The 24,946-nt window shown below is 36.6% G+C and overlaps 1 protein-coding gene across 1 annotated transcript in view; it reads right to left on the reverse strand.

Annotated features, from left to right (window-relative positions):
* CCDC91 (coiled-coil domain containing 91) overlaps positions 1 to 24,946 on the reverse strand; it is a gene marked incomplete at its 3' end in the record, with an annotated part of 162,295 nt that overhangs the window by 54,912 nt on the left and 82,437 nt on the right. The window contains exon 8 of the mRNA XM_082310178.1: positions 16,420 to 16,527. Within this exon, the coding sequence (XP_082166304.1) occupies positions 16,420 to 16,527 (108 nt within the window). The remainder of the gene's footprint in view (positions 1 to 16,419; positions 16,528 to 24,946) is intronic.

Here is a 24,946-nt window from a genome sequence, read left to right on the forward strand (position 1 = left end):
GAAGACAAACATATGCAAATATTTTATCAGACATATGCCACAAATCAAAGTTTACTAATGTTAATTAAAAGACTGAAACTTTATTTGCTTCAGTCAAGAATCAGCAAGAGACTTTCTAAGGAGAACTCATTAAAGAAAATCATCTCTATCTTTAAAACACCTACAACAGAATGGCAGTCAACTTGGTCAGCAAGGTTAGAATTTCTAGTGCAAAACTTGCAGGCATTTAATTCCAGTTTGACTCTGACCATCAGATTTCTAGGTTAGATATGAAGACTGTGTATGCATATTTCAAGTTGCCATAATGGGCCAGCTATCAGATGTATTTTACAACATTCCCCATGGAACTACAATTTTCAGACTTTAAACTTCAGGGCAGTTTTAGAAACTTTATTTTACATGTATGTATGAGAAAACATTCAAGTCCATCCTGGGAGTCCTGAAATAATGCAGACATTTGTATTAATACAATATAGAACATTATACATGGCCAACAGAGACAACTAATGTCTATTCTCCCTGCAGACGAAATACTTTCATGACTAAGCCTTCTGCACGACCCTAACCTCACTACACAGCAGCTTACTTTTCATAAACCTGTGGTAGACCTACAATCCTGAAAAATACAGGTATCGGAACAAAAACATACAGAAACCTGAAAAGTTCTGGTCTTTAATACATCTCTGAATTGAAAACGTATCTCCTTCATTGCAAAGAAGAGTGCACAACTAAATCCAGAGATCAACTGTTTGTACAAAACAAGAAAATGTTACTCCAGCTGGTTGCTACAGTAATAAGGAGTTTAACAACACCTGGACATATCTGTCAAATTCAATCAGTTCCATGGAGATAAAGCATAGCAAACAAATGGAAATATAGACAGCAGTATAAAATAAATCAGTTTGCTTCTTGTGCTAGCATAAAGGAAAATCTTTAAAATACAATATGCTTGCCACTTTAACTACAAAAGGTTGCCTAATGAGTAAACAACTACCATTAAAATGAAGGGTGCTAATTGAGCTCAGGATCTCCTGTGTCCTTGGCAGACTAGAAAATGTATATGGTATTATATTTTGAGTTTTATGGAATTCGCAGAAATTCAGGAAGAACTGCATTAAGAATTGTATCTGTGTATAAGGACACACTAGTTCCTATTTTTGAAGATACTAGAGGTAACTATTTGTGAGCACATTTAGAATGCTTTCAAAATAAAAGCTAATGACTTCTAGCATATTTCAATGCAACTTCTTTTACATTACATAGTATCACCATTTCTCATGGAAACATAAAATTTATAATTTCAAGACTGTAAGCATCTTGTGACTAGCTTGGCATGTCCTTTCCTATTATAATGTAAATGTTTATTCATGTGGAATAATCGTTCCAGAAATGGTTACCTGCATATCTGAACTTCCAAAAGTCCATATATCATCAGAAATGTTGCAACAGCTGTCCATAGAATGCAATAAAGCAAATTTTCTTGCACTAGTCCTAGAGAAATACCTTAAAGAACTGTTTATTTGGCTTCAGAATTTATATTTGGCCAAATAGTTTTCTTTTTCAGAGAGAAACGTACCTTCAGCTATTAAATTACATAAACTATATGAAAAGAAATAAGTAACCAGAAATAGACAAAGCAGAATAAAATAATGTGAAACGGCTTCTTCCTGAAACAGGTCTTGAGTTGAGAAAGCCCATATTGCATAGTTATCATAGATACAACAAAAAGGATGAAAGCTTCCATTCTTCATGTAATTAATATGCAATTTAATTACTTATCAAGAACTTCTATTTTTTCACAGTACTGTGCCCCACAGTAGTATTAGCCCTCATAAAGAGCCATGGAATCTCCTTGAAAGCTGTGCTTATTAAAATGATGTAAAGCAAACTCAGTGGCATTATTAATCCATTTTATAGAAAAGAATGCACCACCTTGTCACCTGAATTCCTTTTTACCGAAGCAAAGATCTTTCAAAGGCATACTCAAGTATCTAGATTACGCGTAACACTTGAGCAGAAAATGTGGGAAGTTATGGATAGCAAAGGTTTCTCTGCATTCCCTCCTCTGACAGCAATCAAGGAAATTTTAGCTATTTCTGTATAATGACAGCATGCTGACAGACTTTGAAAAAAAGCAGTAATGCAAAGGAAATGATTAATGAATGTATGAATAAAATGCCAAGCTGTTAGTTTAAATGTCTCTGCACAGCAAGCTATTGTAACCTCTCTGGAACTAGTCTTTAAATTAGGGCAACTCGCTTTGTACTTCACATTTTAAAATAATCCATATACTTTCTAAGTAGAAGTTATTATATAGAAGCATTAGGCACATTAATTTTCTAGACATATGCAGAATGACTTTGAACTCTAGTACTAAATGACCACGATGAAATTTATATACAGTCAGTGCTTCCTCAGGTGGTCTTTCAGATGAAGTTATTAAAGGGAGTTGAAGGTTAAAAACATATAAAAGGTGACGGTTTCACTTCAGCACTTAAACATTTATGAGCTTTCAAGTTCTCTTGTATTTTTACCTAACAGGGAATAACAGGATGTTTTAGGTTCGTTTACTTAGCTTGTAGATTTTTGTTCAGCTATAGTAAAGGTTTCTTAATAGATACGATTGCTGAATGAAAGATCATATATGTGGAGATAAATGCCTACAGTTAAGCAAACTTATCTCATAACTCCTTCCCCTTCTTAACAGGAATAAAAGCTATGAACAGATGGAAGTTGAATGAATCTCATTCAGCATTTCCAGTCTCCACAAGTAAGAATTATGAACATGTTCCTCTCTCTGTTAGACAGCATTAAAGGAATAAAGGAAGAGCATTGAGACTTAAGCCACCACTCCCAGCTACCTATACACTGAATTTTGATTCCAAGTGTTGTAGAGGCTACTTTCTCTTAGGCTTATCTGGATGTCAAAGTTGGAGATCTCCTGGTAACTGTAGCTGTGAAGAGGATATTGCCCATGCTTCAACAAGTAAACATAATAAAAGCCTTCAAGAAAGAGTGACCAGCCTCACGTAAGTAGGCTAATGAGTTCATCAGACCTAACAGTGCTATGAAAAATAATCAAGTCTATTCCAGTTTTCCTGTCAAAGTTATGATGGAGACCTACTTATGGAGCCTTACATTTGGAAAAAAGCACCTAACCTGTGTAGACTGTAATACAGTATCCACAAAGTTTCTAAATGGAAGTTGAAGTGAGGTTTTTCCTTTATTAATCAACAATCCAAGAACCAGAAAACAGGTAAGAAAATTCTAAACATGTTGGGGCTTTGAATCCAATTATTCAGCTGTTATTAAACAATATACCTTACTGACTTTCTGGACTAAAGTGCAAAAACGGAAATTGATGAAAAGTTGTGGGTACACATAGACTTAAAAAAAAAAGAAAAAAAAAAGTCCTGAGCTGGAAATATGGTGGATAAACCAGTGTGAGACCAAAATAAAACTCAGTGAAAACTCCACTCTAGTACAACAAGAAAGTTTTCATAGAATCATAGAATCATTTAGGTTGGAAAAGACCCTTAAGATCATCAAGTCCAACCGTTAACCTATCACTGCCAAGTCCACCACTAAACCATGTCCTCAAGCACCACGTCTACCCTTCTTTTAAATACCTCCAGGGATGGAGACTCACCACTTCCCTGCGCAGCCTGTTCCAGTGCCTGACTAAGAAGTTTTTCCTAATATCCAACCTAAACCTCCCCTGGCGCAGCCTGAGGCCATTTCCCCTCGTCCTATCACTCGTTACTAGGGAGAAGAGACCAACATCCACCTCGCTACAGCCTCCTTTCAGGTAGTTGTAGAGAGCGATAAGGTCTCCCCTCAGCCTCCTCTTCTCCAGGCTAAACAACCCCAGCTCCCTCAGCCGCTCCTCGTATGACCTGTTCTCTAGACTCTTCACCAACTTCATTGCCCTTCTTTGGACACGCTCCAGCACCTCAATGTCCTTCTTGGAGTGAGGGGCCCAAAACGGAACACAGTACTCGAGGTGCGGCCTCACCAGTGCCGAGTACAGGGGCACTATCACCTCCCTGGCCCTGCTGGCCACACTATTCCTGATACAAGCCAGGATGCCATTGGCCTTCTTGGCCACCTGGGCACACTGCTGGCTCATGTTCAGGCGGCTGTCAACCAACACCCCCAGGTCTTTTTCTGCCAGGCAGCTCTCCAGCCACTCCTCCCCCAGCCTGTAGCGTTGCATGGGGTTGTTGTGACCCAAGTGCAGGACCTGGCACTGAGCCTTGTTGAATCTCATACAGTTGGCCCTGGCCCAATGATCCAGCCTGTCCAGGTCCCTCTGTAGAGCCTTCCTACCCTCCAGCAGATCGACACTTCCACCCAACTTAGTGTCATCTGCAAACTTACTGAGGGTGCACTCGATCCCCTCATCCAGATCGTCAATGAAGATATTGAACAGGACCAGCCCCAACACTGAGCCCTGGGGAACACCACTTGTGACTGGCCACCAACTCGATTTGACTCCATTCACCACCACTCTCTGGGCTCGGCCGTCCAGCCAGTTTTTAACCCAGCGCAGAGTGCAACCATCCAAGCCGTGAGCAGCCAGCTTCTCCAGGAGAATGCTGTGGGAAACACTGTCAAAGGCCTTACTAAAGTCCAAGTAGACAACATCCACAGCCTTCCCCTCATCCGCTAAGCAGGTTACCGCGTAATGGCACTCAAGATGATTTGTTCCATGACCTTCCCCGGCACCGAGGTCAGGCTGACAGGCCTGTAGTTCCCGGGATCCTCCTTCCGACCCTTCTTGTAGAGGGGCGTCACATTTGCTGACTTCCAGTCATCTGGGACCTCGTCGGTTGACCAGGACTGCTGATAAACGATGGAGAGTGGCTTGGCCAGCTCCTCTGCCAGCTCCCTCAGTATCCTTGGGTGGATCCCGTCTGGCCCCATGGACTTGTGAGCATTCAGGTGGAGGAGCAGGTCGGTGACTGCCACCTCTTCGACAACTGGGGCTTCATTCTGCGTCCTATCTCCATCTCTCAGCTCAGGGGCCTGAAAAACCTGAGAATGACCAGTCTGACTATTAAAGACTGAGGCAAAGAAGGCATTAAGTACCTCTGCCTTCTCCTCATCCTTCGTGGTAATGTTTCCCTCTACATCCAACAAAGGAGGGAGATTCTCCCTGGCCCTCCTTTTGTCGCTGATATATTTGTAAAAACATTTTTTGTCATCTTTAAGGGCGGTAGCCAGTTTAAGTTCTAGCTGGGCCTTTGCCTTTCTAATCTTCTCCCTGCATATCCTCACAACATCCTTGTAGTCCTCCTGAGTCACCTGCCCCTTCTTCCAAAGGTGGTAAGCTCTCCTTTTTTTCTTGAGTTCCAGCCAAAGCTCTCTGTTCAGCCAGGCCGGTCTTCTCCCCCGCCTGCTCGACTTGCGGCACATGGGGACGGCCTGCTCCTGCGCCTTTGAGATTTCCTTCTTGAATAACATCCAGCCTTCCTGGACTCCTTTGCCCTTCAGGACTGCCTCCCAAGGGACTCTGTTAACCAGACTCCTAAACAATCCAAAGTCTGCCCTTCTAAAGTTCAGGGTAGCGGTTTTGCTGCCCCCATTCCTTACTTCTCCAAGAATTGAAAACTCTATCATTTCATGGTCACTGAGCCCAAGACAGCCTCCGACCACCACATCACCCACCAGGCCTTCTCTGTTCATAAACAGCAGGTCCAGTGGGGCACCTCCCCTGGTTGGCTCACTTACCAGCTGCGTCAGGACGTTATCTCCTACACACTCCACAAGCCTCCGAGACTGCTTTCTCTCTGCTGTGTTGTATTTCCAGCAGATATCTGCTAAGTTGAAGTCTCCCACGAGAACAAGGGCTAGAGATTGTGAGACTTCAGCCAGCCGCTTGTAGAATACTTCGTCTGTTTCCTCATCCCGGTTGGGTGATCTATAACAGACTCCCACCAGGATGGCTGCCTTGTTAGCCTTCCCCCTGACCTTTACCCCTAAGCACTCAACCTTATCATTACCGTCGTTGAGTTCTAGACAGTCAAAACACTCTCGAACGTACAAGACTACCCCACCACCTCTCCTTCCTTGCCTGTCCCTTCTGAAGAGCTTGTAGCCATCCATTGCAGCACTCCAGTTGCACGAATCATCCCACCATGTTTCCGTGATGGCGACCACATCATAGTTTTCCTGCTGCACAATGGCTTCCAGCTCCTCCTGCTTATTGCCCATGCTGCGTGCATTGGTGTAAATGCACTTCACTTGGGCTATAGATCTCTTCTCCAACACAGGCATGCCACCCCTAGGCTCATCCGTGGCAAGCCTGGTTTTATCCCCTTGCCCCTTCGCATCTAGTTTAAAGCTCTTTCAATGAGGTCTGCTAGCTCCTGAGCCAAAGTCCTTTTCCCCCTTTGCGTACTTCAGCCAGCGTAAGTTTGCTAGGCTGCACATTCACATTGTGCATGTTAGCTATAAGGCACAGTAGACAGTAGAAGACTATGCAGAGATACTCAGCCAGATCTAAAAACCTATAGCTTAGGTACAACAAATAATATAGCGCTTTAACGCATCACTTTGCCTAAACTAATTTCCATAGCCCAGCACCCTTACCTAGCCCTCTTTCTGACAAAGCTGTAATTTGCTTCCTTTTATTCCTTAGACAAGGAGTTAGGGGTTAGGAGTGCAAAATTCTGATGCGTAAAAATTCTCAAGAGCAAATTGTAGTGGAACGTGATGGTTCAATGAGACAAAATAAAGTGTTTTCCAATAAAAGAAAAAAACTTTTTAGAGAAGTGGTATTCCAAAATAGAGAGAAATACTACTATTTCTACCCTACTCTCTGGAAAGTAGCAAGAGAGGGTCAAGAAGAGTATTCTGAAAACCAACTTAAAACAAAAGCCATTCAAAAATAGGTTATAATATTTTTCTCCCTGCAAGAAATTCTCTAGGCAATGGTTCCAAATGAAAATCGTTTGATGTAGATTCAAATATAAATACAGAGGTCCTGTGGTTTTTCTTGATTCCTACAAAAAAGAAATAAAAAAAATCTTTCTTTTTTTCCTGGAATGTGAGTCACAGAAGACATTGTAAACAGACTTAATCACAATAGCAACTAGTCAGTCTTTTTTGTATTTTTTATATAATAAATTTATTTCCGAGGAATCATGACATTTTTCTTTCAGGTAAGCATCTTTTGAAGGATTATATAGTATGTATTATAATAATTCATGGAGTGAATGTAATAATGCAGGATATGAGATATTTTACAGCTAAAACACTGTATTAAAGCTATTAATAACTAATTCTAATTTAGTACAGTTATAATTCCTTGCATATTCCTATTAATCCTAAACTGCGAATTTAAAGAAAAATGGAAAATAGGGTGTCTTGCATGAACCAAAATGCTTTTTAAAAATACAGGTAGTTTCTTCCTGGGCCCTGTACTGCTTCATTTAAAAGGAAACGAGACAGGATTTCATTCACAAATAAGGATGCAATTCTTTTGCTATAACTAACAGGCATTCAATTTATGTTTCTGCAGATTGGTTCCTTCACAATATTGAGTAAATCATCATGCACAGATCACCAAATACAGTATGGATAAATTGATGTTGTTAGCTGCTATTCACAGCTTATGTAAAAGTAGTCAGTTAGATAATGATTCGAAAACAAAACAGCAAACAACATCACAGAATAACCAAAGTTAATATGAATATCCTAATACTAAACAGAAAAAAAATCTTGCATTATTTGTAGTATCACTGCAACAAAGTAATGATTTTCACACTTTCACAGATCTTTCATCTGAGGAAACAGTTCTCACACACTAATGAAATGACACTTGGAACTTTCTTTTAATGGCATCATTCTGAAAAAGTCTAGTAAGACATATGTATGTCTAATTCACCCTGAGTGAATGACTAATTTTTCCTGTAACAAAAATCTACTGAATTTTTTAATCTAAGGAAACTGCATTGTAGTTAGTAGTTTAACAGAAAAAACACAGGCATAATAAGACTTTATCTCTCATCTCCAATATATTTTTTTTTCTACCTTCATTACATATGGACATAGAACAATCCCTGTCCCTTGAGATTTGGCAAAAACTATCTTCAGAAACATTTAGCAAACGTTTCAGTACTTCATTCATCAGCAGGAATAATAAACGACTGGATTGGGCTTTTTAAGAATTCAAATTCAAATTTGTTCACCTATTTTAATAAAAAACCTTAACCCACAAAGTTCTACTTTTATTTCTGTCTCTCATGAAGGAATCTAACAGTAGGAAGAAGTAATACAGCTCGTGGGAAACTTTATCTCTATGTGAGAGGGAGATGACATACACAGTTATAGCATCATGATTTTGTAATGCTATCAAAATGTGTCCATTTCTACATCCTATTCAAAATATTATCCTGAGGAAAAAGACAGTCTTATTAAAACACTAATAATAGTTTTCTGCTCCTGTAGAAAGGCTATCTATATTTAACAGCATATTCTTTTATACTGCACCTTTTCTTCACCACTGCTAAACTATGCCCAAGTCAAATGACAAGATCTGGTAATCATAACTGGTTTCCAACATTGTCCTCACTATCTGTGGCATCTGAGTGTTTGGCAGTGCAAGGTGGAAAATCTGTCTGAAGAATTCCAACATCTGTTACATATTTCCACTTCCTCAAATTATAACTTATTACTGCATGGTTGAACTGTATCTTTTTGCCAGTTTGAGGTCCAAGTGGCTAAGAAAGCAGCAAAACTTTTCTAAGAGAAGGCTCAGGAATCAGCAAAACATTATTAAACCAGAAAAGTTAAAATAATGAAAATATAAAGAAAAATCATAATAGCAGTAATAAAATAACTAAGCCTATACTTGTACTCAGGGTTCCACTCAGCAGTATACAGACAGTATGTAAATTGTATTATTTGAGACACATCAGAGGATGAAATTAAGCTCAAAATATTTTGCTGCACATGTGCTTTATTGTTTTTATAAATAAAGTAAGAAGCTATACAAAGTCACCTAATAACGAAAATATTTTTCTCAGAAAGCGTACATAGTAATAGAGACTGTTAAAAAACCCACAACCTTTGAGGTCCTAATGATACAGGAATAAGGAACTTCAGTAAAAATATGAAGAAAAAAAAAAGTATTAATTAGCCCTTCTGTTTTTGTGATCTAATTCATTTCACAGCCTGTATGAGTTCTCACAGAATTGCTCCATCTATCAGGAAAAATAAAAGGAAATGAACTCCTAAAATATGAGCAATATAAACAGCAAAATGTTCAGTTAGAGAAGACAGCAAAACAGAGGGGAAAAATTTTTTTTTCAACAATAGCTGACAGAAAAATAATTGAGGAGAAAAATCATACTATATTACTTAGTTCAGTATTGACAAGAATTGATGATATAAATTCATAAAAAGTCATGAATATTTTAAGGAAACTTGTTATATAAGCAAAAGACAGAAAGCAAAAATCACATTAAAGAGCTACTTTCAAGTGGAACTTGACAAATCCAAGGAAGCAAATGCAATTTCCAAATAAGATTTTTGGTTAAGACTCCGAAAGTATCCTGGCTGAATTAACAGTGCAAAGGGACAGCAAAATCATCCTTTAACTAGCTTGCGATAGTAGGCAGATTCAAATGAAGTTAAAAGACTCTGGTAAGGTTTTACATTTTTTCAAAAAATAGATATGCCTTTGGATCTTAGCAATATAACTTTTAATTTGGAAGGTAAATACTAAGCAATACGGGATACAAAGTCAACACATCCAAAACATAGAGCAAGGATAAATCAAACTTTTTAGGATTTAAGGAAAAAAGACCAACCCAACCAAACAAAAAAAAGTCTTCCCAGCACAGGAATAGCTGATTCTTGATCTTTTCACTCTAATTCTCTCTATATACACAGAAATCAAGGAGGTATTATGAATTTAGGAACAAATGACTCAAATTGACAACAGGATTCTAATAAAGACTTTTTTTCCGCTTACATAATCAAGAACTACCAGAGAATAAAAAAGTTCTGAGAAAGTCTAACTACGCTTTTGGCAGAAAAGAGGCAGACCTGAAAAGACACATCTAGATGAACTATGTTTAAGGATGTTAGGTGCAAAGTGAATTGGATGAAAATGTAACAGCAATGACTGATAGGAAGTATTTTGTTTTGGAGGGAATGAATAAACAATTATTCCCACAGCAGCAAACTGCAAGATTTCTGAGAAATGAGAGGAAATGCCCAAAGAAGGAGACGTGATATATACTCTCAAGAATTTCCAAACCTATCACAGTTGGAATTAATAAACCAGAAAGGTTAAGTCCACTGCATTCTTCATTTTTACAGTCTGCAAGTCTTCAGGATTATTCAAGTACCTACTACTCTCACTGCAAAAATTGGCTAATGTCTCCTACAAATGCAAATATTCAAAATTCTCTAAGAATCTATTTTGCATATGCTCCCTTCAAGATCAGGCATTAAACAGGTTTCACAATTACTACCATTATACGGGAAAAACATAGAACCTCTTTTGTTTACAAGAGGGGAAAAAATAAATAATCAAAGTTCATAGAATAAGCATTATTATATAAACATGCTGCACATTATGAGTAGATACAAAAAAAAGATTTGGAATAATAGAAAGTTATACTTCCTGACTGCGGAACTAAGTTGCTGAATGAAATAAACATTTTATCTGGCAAAAAAACTATCACTTGCTATACAAGAAAAGTACTCTTTACATTTGAGATTTTAGGAATTGTTGGGGGTCTCACTGGTACTTTTCACAGAAGGCTATGCAAAACACATCAAATGCATCATCCAAATACTGGAGAAGGTAAGGTATCTATCACATTCCAGCAGCTTATTACTATTGTCACACCAGTCTTCTGCTTGTCCACAAGCTGTTCTTGGAAGTATCATACGCTTAAAAAAACTGGGTTCTAGCAAATGGAACTTCTATTCTGCCTGACTTTTCAGCAAATTGTTTTCAAATTGAAACTAAACCTGTACTTTTCTGAGTGTCTCAAAAAAAAGGGCACAAGATTTCATGCACCATCCAACAGATTTCAAACTACTATTTGTCATACAAATGACGGCCAACATCATGATAAAGTAGAGTGGAAAAGAATTAAGGACATGGGGCTAACTCTGCTCATCATCTTAAATGTTGTTGCATCTACAAATGCAAGATTTGTTTCATAGCTTCACATAAAATCATCACGACAAACATCAATGTGTAAAAGCACAGAGGAAACATTTAACTGAGTTCTTTCCTTTTTGTGTGACACTTTCAGTACTGTTCTGTCTCAGCAATTACACTAGCAGCTCCTTTGTTTTCTTAAACTATGGGAAAAATTGCAGCACAATATACTCTACACAAAGGAAAACTGCAGGCAACACATCCTTAAGGCACATCCTTAAGGGTTTACTGAGTAGAATAAAAGAAGTCCAGCCCAGGAAAGGAACATGCATGCAACTGAACTACAGAATTAAGGATTTCTATTCCTTGTCTGTCTTTTTTCTTCTTTTATTTGAATCAAAATGGAAAATATGCAGACTAACAAAATTAAGGACCACAGTAAAATATATCTCCCTTAACTACATCCAAGCATGAAAACATTACACAGAATGTCCAGTGGTATCTCTTTGATTGATACTGTTCCCTCAGGAAGACACAAAAAGGAATATTGGCAAGTCATAATTTAGAGATGGAAATGTGTGATCTGAGCCTCACTTCACATATACTTTAATCCCTCCCCATCCACGAATGCCTGTTTCACACTGTTTAGAAGACAGGAAGGAAGGAAACCATCAAGGTACAGAAAGAAAAGTGCAAGCTAAATAAATAGAGGGAAAGTGCTTTCTCATAAATGGGAAGTGATTTGCTGCAGGTATTTAAGATTTTATTTTACCTTGATACACAGGTAATTGACTGTTTTAAAAAGAATATAAAAATCAATCTCAAGTAGTCTACATTTTTAACACCATCTACTTTGAACAGTGAGAGAAATTTCTGATACATCATCATTACTAGGGCTTCCAGTGAAAACAGGTCATTCCTGTTACATTATCGTACTCATGGTCGAGCAACCTGAATGAGAAAATACCTTAGAATATCCTAGTCCTACATAGTAAATACTTTTAAATAATAGACGCTTACTTATTCCATCTTTTTATGGTGCCTTTTATGGTCTGTGCTTTTTAAAGTTACTCAGTCTCCATGGCTTCTCCATGTCCAGAAGAAAAACCTATTTTGATGTTTGAACAGACTACTTCTATTCAAACACTGGAAAACAGGGAAAGCTGAAAGACACTCTTTTCCACATATTGAAGTATGGAACAGCAGAATATTGCCAGTGATACCTGCCTCTACTAGCTGCATCCAGTATCCAGCCCAGGCAACTACTTAATTACAAAGTCTCAGTGATGAAACCATATTTCTCCATAAGATATATTTAATGAAATGAAATTATATATATATAAAAAATTGCTGCTCTTTCCTGCTAAAAATCAAAGTATGTATAGCCTGTAGACCTTTTCCATGCCTCATTTGTCATAAAAGATTGCTAGCACTTACTAAAGAAGGCAGAACTATGATTTTAATTCGTCAGTAATCTCACAGAGAGATAAATTTTACTGTCAGATGTCTGGTTTGGTTTTGGGTTTTGTTTGGTTTTTTTTTTGTTTTTCTTTTTGTTTTTAATATTCATACTTCACAAGACACATATTGTTCTACCCCATGTGGCATCTCACGTCTAGCACTGACCACAATACCTGACTATAGCGAAGCACTTTCATTAACTTGCTGTTATGTGTGCCTTCATTTTCTGAGTATTAAAAATTTCTATTGAAAAGTCTGTTGATCATGTTTTTCACATGTATTTTCATAAAGCACATGAGCTAAACCACAAGATCAAAGTTGGTGTTTGTTTTCAGGAGGCAACAAATATGTTTTTCAGAAGAAGAAAAGGATTAAATTCGTGATTTTCCAATTTGTAATAAACTGGCATGTTTCCCATTCACATTTTCTCTGACATCTTCAAATGGTAGAAATGCATAATTGACATGCATTGCTTTCCTAAATATTCACTAAATATTCACTATATGACTGATTCCTGGCATAAAGGAAAAGAGTTCTCATTGTCCCATTCATTGATGAAGGGCAACATGACCCTGGTGCCCCTGAATATGCCACAAGAATGTCTGGTTTGCTTTTTGAAATGTTGATATGAGAGTGTATTTCCTTGAAAAAAACAGCAGCCCTAGAGATTGTTCCCCAGGAAGCACCCATGACAGTGATCAACAATTTTTGTGAAGGAACTGGTCCTTTCAACACATTCCACGAAAGGGGGAAGGGAACCCATAAGCTCCAGACCTAGGGGACATTTGAGATCAGATATTCAAGACAAGTGACACTAATGGACTAAGAAAAGGGCAGATGTAGAAATACATGGCATCTGTGGGCAGTAACTGAGTAGTAACTGATACTGCCAGCTCATCTGTCAAGTGTTTGTTTCAAAAGCAAGGAATACTGATAACAATTAATACAGAGGGACACTTCACTGAGAGGCTGTTCAGTATAGTATGTCAGAGAGTATACTGAACTTCAAGCACATGAAACTAATCTCAAAAATAGACCAGAACTATCTTTAGGATTGGTAGGGAAGGCATCTGTCAGAAGGGCCAGAATAGAAAATGGCTCAGAATTTTACTTTGGAGAAGTTTCTGCAATTTTAGCAACGTCCTAAACCGCAGACCTATGGAGTTAGATCTAGTAGAAGCGTACAGTGAAAAGATAGCTGACAGACCTGAAACAAGATACAGAACTGAAGACAGGTTGTGTTGATGGTGTGGGCTGATGGTTCCCTTCTGCAGATGATGATGATGTTACCTATAGCTAGCCAGTATGCTGCAAAACCTCACACGTAATGATCAAAGATGAACTGCAGAAATTTGTCCAGCAGGAAACTGAGATAAAACCATAGAACTAGGCCTTTCACATCTTCCCCTATCCTGGAAGATACAGCCTTGAACACTGACAGTATCAGCAGTATGGTACCTCTCCAGACAGACTTTCAATATGCATCTCCATCATAACACCCTGAAAAAATACAGCTTCAAAATCAGAAACTTAAATAAACTCTAACGATAGGTTAAAGACAAGCAGAGAAAAACAGCTTTTACTCCTTCTCAAAGAGATATTTTTGGGAGGGAGGGGTATGGGAATTTAGGGGGAAAATGGGATTAGGAGAAAGCATGAGGAAGGAGGTATTACATGAGATAATCTTGATTTTGTGGAACTGGAAATGAAACACCAGAAAACTTAGAAGGAATGGCAAATGAGGACAAAAAATCATGTGGGTTGACAAAGTTTTACACAGGCTTAAAAGTTTGAAGGCAAAATACTGCTTGTAAAGCAAGAATAGTAGAAGGGAACAAAAAAAAAAAAGATGCCATATTTGTGTACAGAACATACTTGCACTGTGTGATTACTGCTGCACTAAAAAAAATTCTTTACAGTGATATAGATACTCATAACTCTCCATGTAAAGATGGATATGCATGTACAATCCCATAACATAGAATATTAATCAGTTTGGTGTATAATCATTAGTAATCATTTCAGCAATCTTAACTGTTAGCACAGAACAAAATCATTTCAACAGAAACAAATGTTAAAACAAACACCAAAGCATGCATTTAAGAACAGATGTATTCAAAAAGAATAAAAATGTACCACACATTTCTCGGATCACTTTCAACGAAGATTTATGAGTGAACAAAATTTGCCAGTATAAATCCTATTTTATTAAACTTGGTAGTTGTACCATAAGCACTTACACTTGTCTACTTGATTAGGCTTCAAAATCCCAGTTTTATATTACAATTAAAGGTAGTAAACCTTGACTAAGTCGAATGAGAAATGGCTTGGAAGTTTGTGAACAAAATGTACACCTTTTCTGGGACCCAAAGGGGGTGTTAAATTGCATTAAATGTAGACACGATGTGAACTGGGCCCTGTGTTGCATCATAAATACTCTCCTGTCCTACGACCAAGAATACGTCCCTTACATTGTTGGGTTCTCCCTGCGTAAATCTGAACATGTTTTCACATTTCTGTCCCCACCTTTTAGTTTGTGATGCAAATGTAACAGATCACGGGAGCAATATTTTTCATCAATCTGTAAGTACGCCCTCAAAAAATCTTGCTATAATTCTTCCAGATTTCATGAGATTCACTCCTTTTTAACATTCAGAAAATAATATCAAGCCAGTAAACAATACATTCATTTCAGAAACACAAAACACTTTCTTAAAATTCATTTTTACTTGCTTTTTAGGCAGAGCTTCATGGTAAGCATTAAGTAACTGTAGCTCTGTGCAATAAACTCCTCAGTCATAATGGAATAGATTTCTCCAAACTATTACATCTTTCCTTCATACTGTTTATACAGATGCTTATATATTTAATACATGTTTGCACTAAGTGTTAATTGATATAGTCAGAACTGTGAAATGGTCATAAAACACTGTTGGAAATGGTGGAATACTTCAAATTGACTTTTGATGTATTTAGGTCTGATATACCCCAAGAATATTAAATAAACTATTATCTTTTGTATTTTTAGCAGAATTGTTGCTACGAGTGCTTAAAAGGTAACTGTTAATTGCAATGTAAACAACTTCAGCATGCTACTAGCAAATTATTTTTTTAAACTTATATACTAATGTTCATTATTATTTTGATTCAAGAGCTGTACTTAAGTCAAACCAAGCTATTTTTAATAACAAACAAGGTTTACGCTGGTCAGATACTCATCAGTAATTGCTGTGATTCCAAATACTTGCTATGCAGTGTGCTTTTACTCAAGTCATGTTAAATGAGCCAATATAGACCTATTCATGTATGTGTATTTCTGAATATTATGTACTTCCTCATAGCTAGGATTTTTTTTTTTTTTTTTAATGTAAGATTTCTATGAAATAAAAATAGGTCTGGACAACAGATGGTTGTGTCTACCATCTAAGAAGCATCAAAAATTTGGACAAAAAATTTGTGCAAATCACATTGAAATCTTGCATTTAACTACATAAATTAAAAATAATTACATGTTTTCTCCAAGACTACAGAAAATGGCAGCTGTTAAAGGAGTAAGTATTAAGTTGCTCTGAAACCTTTTCTCAGTGCTACACCCTTCTTGAATCTGTTCTAGGCAGGTTGAAATGTTATAAAATACCTTTGATCCCAACAGATGAAGAGTCATTATTTATTTTGCATTTTTAAATACTTGTGTTTATTGTTATGCTGAGGACACAAGGTGAAAGACTGATTATTTTCTTTGGTGATCACATATGTTAATATTTTTTCAAACAGAAAAGAGCTGAAACTAAAAGGAAATCATGAAGATTTTTGTACGTGCACATCCATACCTGAGCATTAAGAAGTTCTTCACATTTATGAGAATGTTTTTCAATTGCTAGTATATACTGTTTTTCAATAGCTGCTTCTTGCTGTTGAACTGTAGATTGTAGCAGGGACTGCAACAAGAAAGCACAGAGTATTCAACAAAGATATAACTGGAACGTTTATTGGTAACTGCAGATCTACTAATACTTGTGTACAACCAGAATGTGGAATGCTGTTACAAATTTGGAATGTGCAACTATGTAGCATTACCTTGTTTTCAGTCAGGACTAAAATTTTTTGGATCTCAGATTTCTTATACACAGTCTGCTTAGAAGAGAGCAGCACACAGAAGATAGAGAGGGAGACTATTTCTGTTAAATATACTCAGTTTAGTGGGACCACACAAGAAGAGAAGCATATGAAAGCTGCTGAAGAAAAAAGAAAAAAAAAAAGAAAAAAAAAAAAAAAAAAAAAAAAAAGAAGCAGCCAGACATATTTCCCTGGCTGACAAAACTCCACATCCTCTCGGCACAGTGTAAGATCCCATGGGCCAAGCATGATCTTCACAACCACAAGTCAAGTAAAAGCAGATGGAAATTCTGAGTAACTTAAAACATAAAAGAACGCCCCCCCAGGAAGTTCACACTCAAATGTGAAGCAGTGGAAGTCAAAGTGTGGAAAGCCAAAGCAGCAAGACAGTAACAAGATAATAAAATTAGGAACTCTCTGTGTGCACGCACATGTGCGTGCACACGTGTGTATTCACATGCACTTGACTGAACCCTACAGAATTTCCAGCATCTGAACACAAAAAGAGAAATGAAAAAATTTTAAGAATAGGTGAAAAAACAAATTATCATTTGAGGAATTACACTCAGGCTTCCTTGAACAATGATAGTATTTTAATGCAGGATTTACTTAACTCATGCTATGCAAGTCTTTTTCCCTAATATTATAAAATATTTACATCACTTTCCAAATATTCATTGAGCTATTTATACACAATGTGGCAAACTATTTTTAACTAGTAATCAATATAGCGAAGTAGTTGAAATTACTGTATAAGTTAAAACAGACATAAGCTTTATAGAAAACAGACCTTTGGCCCAAATGCAGAAAAGAAAAAAAGTCCTATCTTTCAAACAATCTTTATTGTAGAGAGATACTTACTTCATGGAACACAACACACACATTAAATACAATTTTGAATACTTTTAAACTAACCCCTCTGTCTGGAACTACCTTTCCAAATTTTCCACTAATTAGCCTCATGCCAACATCAGTGTTCTTCAGTAATGCTGTAGTATGGTAGTGGTTTTCAGCACAGGTTCAGAAAGATTTAAAAGGTAAAAAATGGTGCTTAACATATACTTTAATCAAAGTGTAAGAATACGTTTACTGGTGTTTGCAGGGGATTTAGCTTGCCATAAGTTTACTTTGATAAAAGCTAATTTCTTTCCAACTAAATTTAGTTCTTTTATTGATATACATTCAGGCAATCACAAAAACTTAACTCTCAAAGAAGTATAACTTCTGTATGTGAAACATTATATGCTAAATCCTACTGTGTATAGATTAGAATTGCCACATATCACTGGCAAAAAATAAGTCTGTGCTTTGGGGCATGGGGCTTTTTTGCCTAAACTATTGTGACAATAATTGTTTCATATAACTGGCACAAAAGAAAAAAAATCAAATTCTGATCTTAGGGAAAACAGTAATAGAATGGTCATTAAGTTGCAATGCCATTTCTGATAGCTTCTTGCTCACGCCAAGGGTTGAGTCACTTGCCTTCCATTCCTATCATACACACTACTCATATAGTTTAAATAGTACCACAGAATTGATTCTGTATTTTACTATTCCACTAGTTGGTCGAGTAAGGAGACAGAGGGAAAAATCCCCCTGTGTGGCACAGTACTTCAGAGATAGCTTCCATGTTGTGCCATAAAAAAAAAAAATCTCCATACAAATCTTTATTTTCTATTGAGAGACGCAGCAGATCAGCCAGTCAAACAGGCCTTTAAAATACAGAATAAACTGCTTATGCCAAGGTCCAAATCTTTTCAATTCACTTAAAAGAAGATGAGGTGTGTCACATAATACCCTGAAATAGCAATAACTCCTTGCTATAAAAATGAGGTTTCCCCTTTCAAGAGGAATCTGAAGATTCTCAGAACCTTATTGTTTTAAGATATGCTTACAATCAAAACAGAATGCTGAGCTTTAATTTCTTTTAAAGTGTGGAATGATTTTATTCTCCTGAGAAAATTTTTATGCTCAGGACTGATCATAATTGTCAGTACAGTCAGATAAGGCACTTGTATAATACAGAAAGTCTGCTCTTCTGAAGTATGAACAGAAAAGTGTCATAAAGAATTGGCATGACTAGACAAATGTATCTCGCCCTTTAAATTAAGACTTCTGTTATTCTTCATTTATCATTGAAATCCTGTCCCATATTTATCAGAAATAAGATGATTTTTAAAATAAAATAAAAGCCAAACTTGACAATTTCCTTTAATCTAACATGTAGTTGTTGCCTAGGACACTACTACATTCACTGCATATATACTACATTTGCCTGGCTCCTGCTGACTATAAAAAGTAAATATGATCATAAAGATGTCATAAAACAATGACTTTCCATGACTGTAAAAAAAGACAAAAAAAAAAGAAAACACTTCAAAAAAGAAGTAATTTTCTTCTTTGTCTGACCACAACCATCATTTAAGGTTTCTTGATAGGGTAAATACAACAGAGATGCATGATATCCATCCAAAGATTTTGCAAATGTCAAGATAATCAACTACTTAAATTACTAATTAAAAACCTAATTTACTAATTAACTAATTTACTAAACTAAATCATACATTTAGCTATGTGATAACAGGCATCTATAACTCTTACAGTTACATACTTCCTTCAGTACAATGATACTAAAAGTCTTTTGACTAATTGCTATTCTGGGCAACTACTTATCACTGCTGAAACACCACTTTTCTTCCTTAATTAATTACATAATTATCCTGGTGTGCTGACGGTCCATAAATCTGTGGCCACTGACCTAATATCAAGCGGGCATTCTTGAAGCACTCTCCTTTTAACAGCTCATTGAATCATTTCAAGTAAGGTTACAGCAGAACGTGGCCTATGGCATCTGTTGCATGAAGTCAAAGGGTAGGATTTCAATATGGGTGCTCTTGGTAATTAATTTCTCCTTCTATATATTGTGCAATGAACTTCTTGACACAGGGTGGCAAGGGTCATCCTGTACCAACAGCCAGTTTCAGGACTGCGATGGCAAGAGGTGGCAGTCTTGATGTGGATCTGTTTCTACACTCCTATCACATTTGTTGTCTCAGTTTACACTTGATATAGTCATAGAGGAAGTGGTGGGTTCAGATTTTCAGGATTTCTTTACATTTATCCACTTGTCCTTCCTGCTTCTTGGCGCTTTTCTTTTTCCCCCTTCCTCAGCAGAACATACTTCACAAGCCCTAACTACCTCTGCCTTTAACCAAAAGTGAGGTCACCTTTTAGGTCTTACTAGAGCCAAATAAACAGTCATCTTTTTCAGGGAGTTACTAGATCTTCTTTTCACATTTGTAATTTCCTCAGCTTTCAAAAATCTTCTGCTTCCCAACCCCTTATGTAAGTCGTTGTAGCAAGGAACAGTTTAAAGGACTGTGGTACCTTAGACAAGCAACTACTTAAAGTGGCTTGCTTAAAATTCAAATACAAAGCCATGCATGAATATAAGAACAAACTGCAGCCACTATAGTGGCTGCATAACCATAGTTACGATCATAAGTACATCATCATTTGAACTGATGCCTTTCCACTAATCAAACAAAGACAGTATTTACAATGCTTATGTACTAAATAATCGAAGTATATTTAGGCATAATAAAGTGAGAATAGTAACATCTTCCCTCTGACTCCGGAAAAGAAAACGAAAAATATCACCACAGCTCCTAGCAATCAGACAAACATACATACATTGCCTTTTAACATTTCCTTCTTCCCCGTACCTCATATTACACTTTCACGATTACTAAACTGACCAAAAAACATTAACTGAGAAAAACAAGAACTAATGTCTATGCTGACATTGTTTTACTAGGTTTGGTTCAGTTATAATTCGTTTTCAACTTGGCATAACCTTATTAGCTAATCAAAGCTAAAATTTGGTCAAGTTTTAAGCCTCAGACTTTAATCTACAGCTGTTTTGCCTTGTAGATCAGAAAAAGAAAATGATAGTAGAAAGTAGCACTGAGAAAGTTATTAGGGGAAAAAAAGGGTGCCAAATTAACACATCTAGATTTAATTCCTCTAAAACCAGAATTACTTCTGAAAATCACTCTGACCTATATTCAGTGGATTTTATTTGGTCAAAAAAACTCGGGACAAGAATAAAATACCTCATATTTTAACAATTAATCTAGGTCAGTATCCTCAGTTTCAGTATAGCAACTTAAGATGACTCAAAGAAGTGACAAGAAACTATCAAAGTCACATATGGAATAGCAAACCTTTAGGTCCCTTTCCAAAGTCTATTTGCCCAGCCCTAGTGCATACTGTCTTAATTCTACTGGCAATAGAAACCACAGTTGCTTGCCCAGAACAGGATTTATTGTATGGCCAAAAGATGGAATTTATGAGAATTGTTCTTGAATTATATAGCCAAAATATAGGCTGTTACCCCCAAATTCGTCCCAAATTCCCTAACAGTAATAAATTGCCAAATCTCTTTCTCTCAACTCCCTATTTTTATAGGAGGAAAAAAATAGTCAGGAAAAAAAAAAGGCAAGAGGAAAAATAAAGCAGAGTTTATTATACCCGCTCATCTCTTCTGAGAAATAGTATGAAAGCAATTCCAATCCGTGCAAAAAAAAGACTTCTCAGACATGTAGCATTGTTTGAAAATGTTAAACTAACTCACAAGAAACATCAGTATGAAACATGCATCATGATGTGCAGGCTGCTGCATTATGTTCTATAATGTTACTCAAAAGCACTGCACCAAAACCGTTAGTCAATCCAAAAGTATATGGTTTCTTTCCCCTGCTGAACCATCATTGACTTGCTTCAGTAACTAAATGCAAGCCAGTACATCAAACACCTTCTTTACTTCAAAATTGCTGAGTCAGGATGGCCAAAAGAAGTAATCTTTAAAAAATAAAGTTACCTAGTGAAAAGTAAAGTTACCATATTACTTCACACATACTAACTATATTAAATACCAGTATTAATTTCAGCAATAGTGCATAAGAATTTCTATGCTTCATAGCATTAGACAAAGATTCATCTAATTCAGCATCTTGTCTCCACCACTAATTAATTTCTACTACTTTATTTAAGGGCAAACTATAATTAACCAATTGTGGAATGATAAAACAGAGCAGAGGACACAATCAAAATTCTTTCCTGACCCTTGGAGAAGATACGTAAACTCAATAAAACATACTATTTGACTGGTTGTGTTACAACTCAGTTATTAGCTAGTACACATACTATATAAATAAAACTATTTAAAACATTTCCAAAAATATCTTTTTCAACAGAATCCAACTTATCCACTTCAGCCCAAGATACTACATATTTTCACGATCAGGCTATTTTCAGGTGAACCTCCCTTTAAGTGAAAATGAAACATGTCCATATAGGCACTATGGAATAAAGGGCTTTTTTGTACAAGTGACTATTAACCAAAATGAAAGCAAATAAACTCCTGCTTAGGTCAGAGTCAACTTGCAATTTACAATGAAGTAGGTTCTAAATGAAATAAAACAAAACATTGCGTTGAATTTGCTGAATTGTTTTCACTCATAGTCGTAGCATGCCAACAAAGCTTTAAATAGAGCTCATGCTGTGAAATTTTACATATCAAGTCAAAAAGTATTTCCTGTGGAAAACTATTCTCACAAGTTATTCTTTACAAAAGGTCAACACATTTTGATGCACATCAGGGTATGAAGAAGCTTCATGGTTTCACTTAATGACTGTCCTGTTTGCAGTGTGAACTGAATTTTAGTCACAGAGTCACAGAATGGTTGGGGTTGGAAGGGACCTCTGGAGATCATCTAGTCCAACCCCCCTGCTAAAGCAGGTTCACCTAGAGAGCAGGTTGCACAGGATCACGTCCAGGCGGGTTTTGAATATCTCCAGAGAAGGAGGCTGTACAACCTCTCTGGGCAGCCTGTTCCAGTGCTGCCCAGAGTAAAGAAGTTTTTCCTCATGTTCAGATGGAACGTCCTGTGTTTCAGTTTGTGCCCACTGCCCCTTATCCTGTTGCTGGGCACCACTGAAAAGAGTCTGGCCCCATCCTCCTGACACCTGCCCTTAAGGTATTCATAAGTGTAGTCAGGTGTTTCAAAGACATAACATAAAAGACACTTGAATCAAATACAAAAATAGGGCAACGTGGTTTTTTTAAAGTGGTATAACAACTTCAGTTTCATTTTCAACTGCTTTTGGTATACCAGCGATGACCAATAACTTACAGTTTGAATACTATGCTCAGATTATGTAGATATCTCAGTTTTACTGGTATGTGAGTTTAAATTATTTGTTTTCCACAAAAAACTGTGTTTTCCCAGACTCCTCCCAGAAACAAACTACAAACTCACTCTTAATCAAACCTTTCAATTCTTATAATGCTTAACACCGTATTTATTGTTCTATAGTCAGAACCATGTATAAAAAGTCATCCTTACTAAAAAGGGAGGGAGAGATATCTTGTAAGCTTTACAATTAGTTTTAAAATATCAAGATGCTTTAATCAATAATAAAATTTTTTTGATAGCCAGATCTTCAGAAGATCGAGACTTGATTTTACCTTGCTTTTATCAGAATTTTGTAGAAAGATTTTTATAGTAGCATCACTGTTGTACATGAGTACTCCTATACTGTAAAAATGACAAGGAATCTCTCCTTTTCTAGCCATCAGCTCTTCATGACAAAACCCAATATTGTATTATATTCAAGGCCCACTTGAATTCTAGTGCAGCTTACACATGGACAAGCATAGAAGCTGGAAGTGAAATAGAAGCCCTTGCAACAACTTTTGAATTTATCCTTTTATTCATGTGTCAGGCCTTTCCGAGCCAGTATGTCATCTTGGAAACTTAATAAGCTAAGCTGGTGTTTCAAAGAGCTGAGAACTGGCCACATTTCAAGAGTTTTCCCTCCTCACTAGGATAAACTATGTCTAAAAAAAGATTCTGATACTAGATTAACTCCTTTTGTAATGAAATCTTTTAAATCTTCCTTTGTTTATTAGAGGGTAACCTTTCAGTTCAGAGGTCTACTATTGACACAAATATTTTTGAAAGACAATCTGATGGCCCCCAAATGTTCCATAATTTGCAAATCTGTCTGTTCTCACATTCTGGAAAGCTGAAAAAACCCAACCACCTAACACTGAAAACTGACAGATAAAACTTTCACTGTAGGAAGAGATGGAAAAGACTTTGCATCTTGAAGTTAATTTCCATAAAGGGAGACACATCTGATTCATTCAAGCTGTCTTTTAGAAGACTAATAATTGCATAAAACAATCTAAGTAAATAAATACCATCAAATAAATACACCTGCCTGTAACCTCATATTCTTTAAAGCTTACATTAGAGGATACTTTATATGGTAAGAAATATAAACAAAACAGATTAAAAATCTTAACTCATCTATTTACAGAACTATGAAAATTTCAGAACAAAAGCTTGATTAAACAAACAGAGGAAAAATCCTTATGTTGCTTGTGGTAAATATCTTAAAATGTGACATGATCCCACAAGCATCATTTCCAAGATCTACATTTACTTTTCTTTACCGTAGTTAATTAGCAGGGAGAAAAGTTTAAAAAAATAATGACATAAAAGACAGAAATTAAACAAAATTAGGTAAACACGAGAAGGGGAAACTTGGCCTACACAGAACACTAAGTTCATTTTTAACTTGTTTTCCCATGTTTTTTAACACAAATTTTGTGACTGTGTTGTAGATAGTTTATTTGTTGAAAGGAAGATAAGAATGTGAGATGCTTAACAATGGCCAAGGTTTTTGAGGGTTTGTGCTACAAAGTGTCTAATGTTTCTCTGTTAATGGCTTTCCCAGCACATTTGGCAAGCTAATATTCCAAAGACAACTGCAATAATTCTAAGGGCTTTGGTCTATTCAGGTCCTTGGAGTTAGATCATTCAGTATTTGACTTCTTGTGTAAGCTCCATTTTTGACACTGTGGCCACATTAAAAAGGACCAGTCACAACAAGGGTAGGAATTGAGAGGGTTTGGTCTTAAACTTGAGTGCCTGGTCTGCCTAGGGATAATGTACTAATAAAAGATCAACGTAGAGAAATATTGACCCTTTTACAACAAATAATGCCCCAAAATACAGGAGAGTGATTATCAGAAAGTGTAACCCATTTTCAAGCATAGAAAGATACAAGAAGTCTGCTGCAGTAAGTTGGCAAAGAGTAATAATTAGTTCTAAATGTAAGAAAAATGTGAGCTTTTGGTTACTGACTTGGCAACCTTGTAGACAGAAG

This window comes from Platalea leucorodia, assembly GCF_965183815.1.
Source record: "Platalea leucorodia genome assembly, chromosome: 4".
In the NCBI taxonomy this organism is placed as follows: Eukaryota; Metazoa; Chordata; class Aves; order Pelecaniformes; family Threskiornithidae; genus Platalea; species Platalea leucorodia.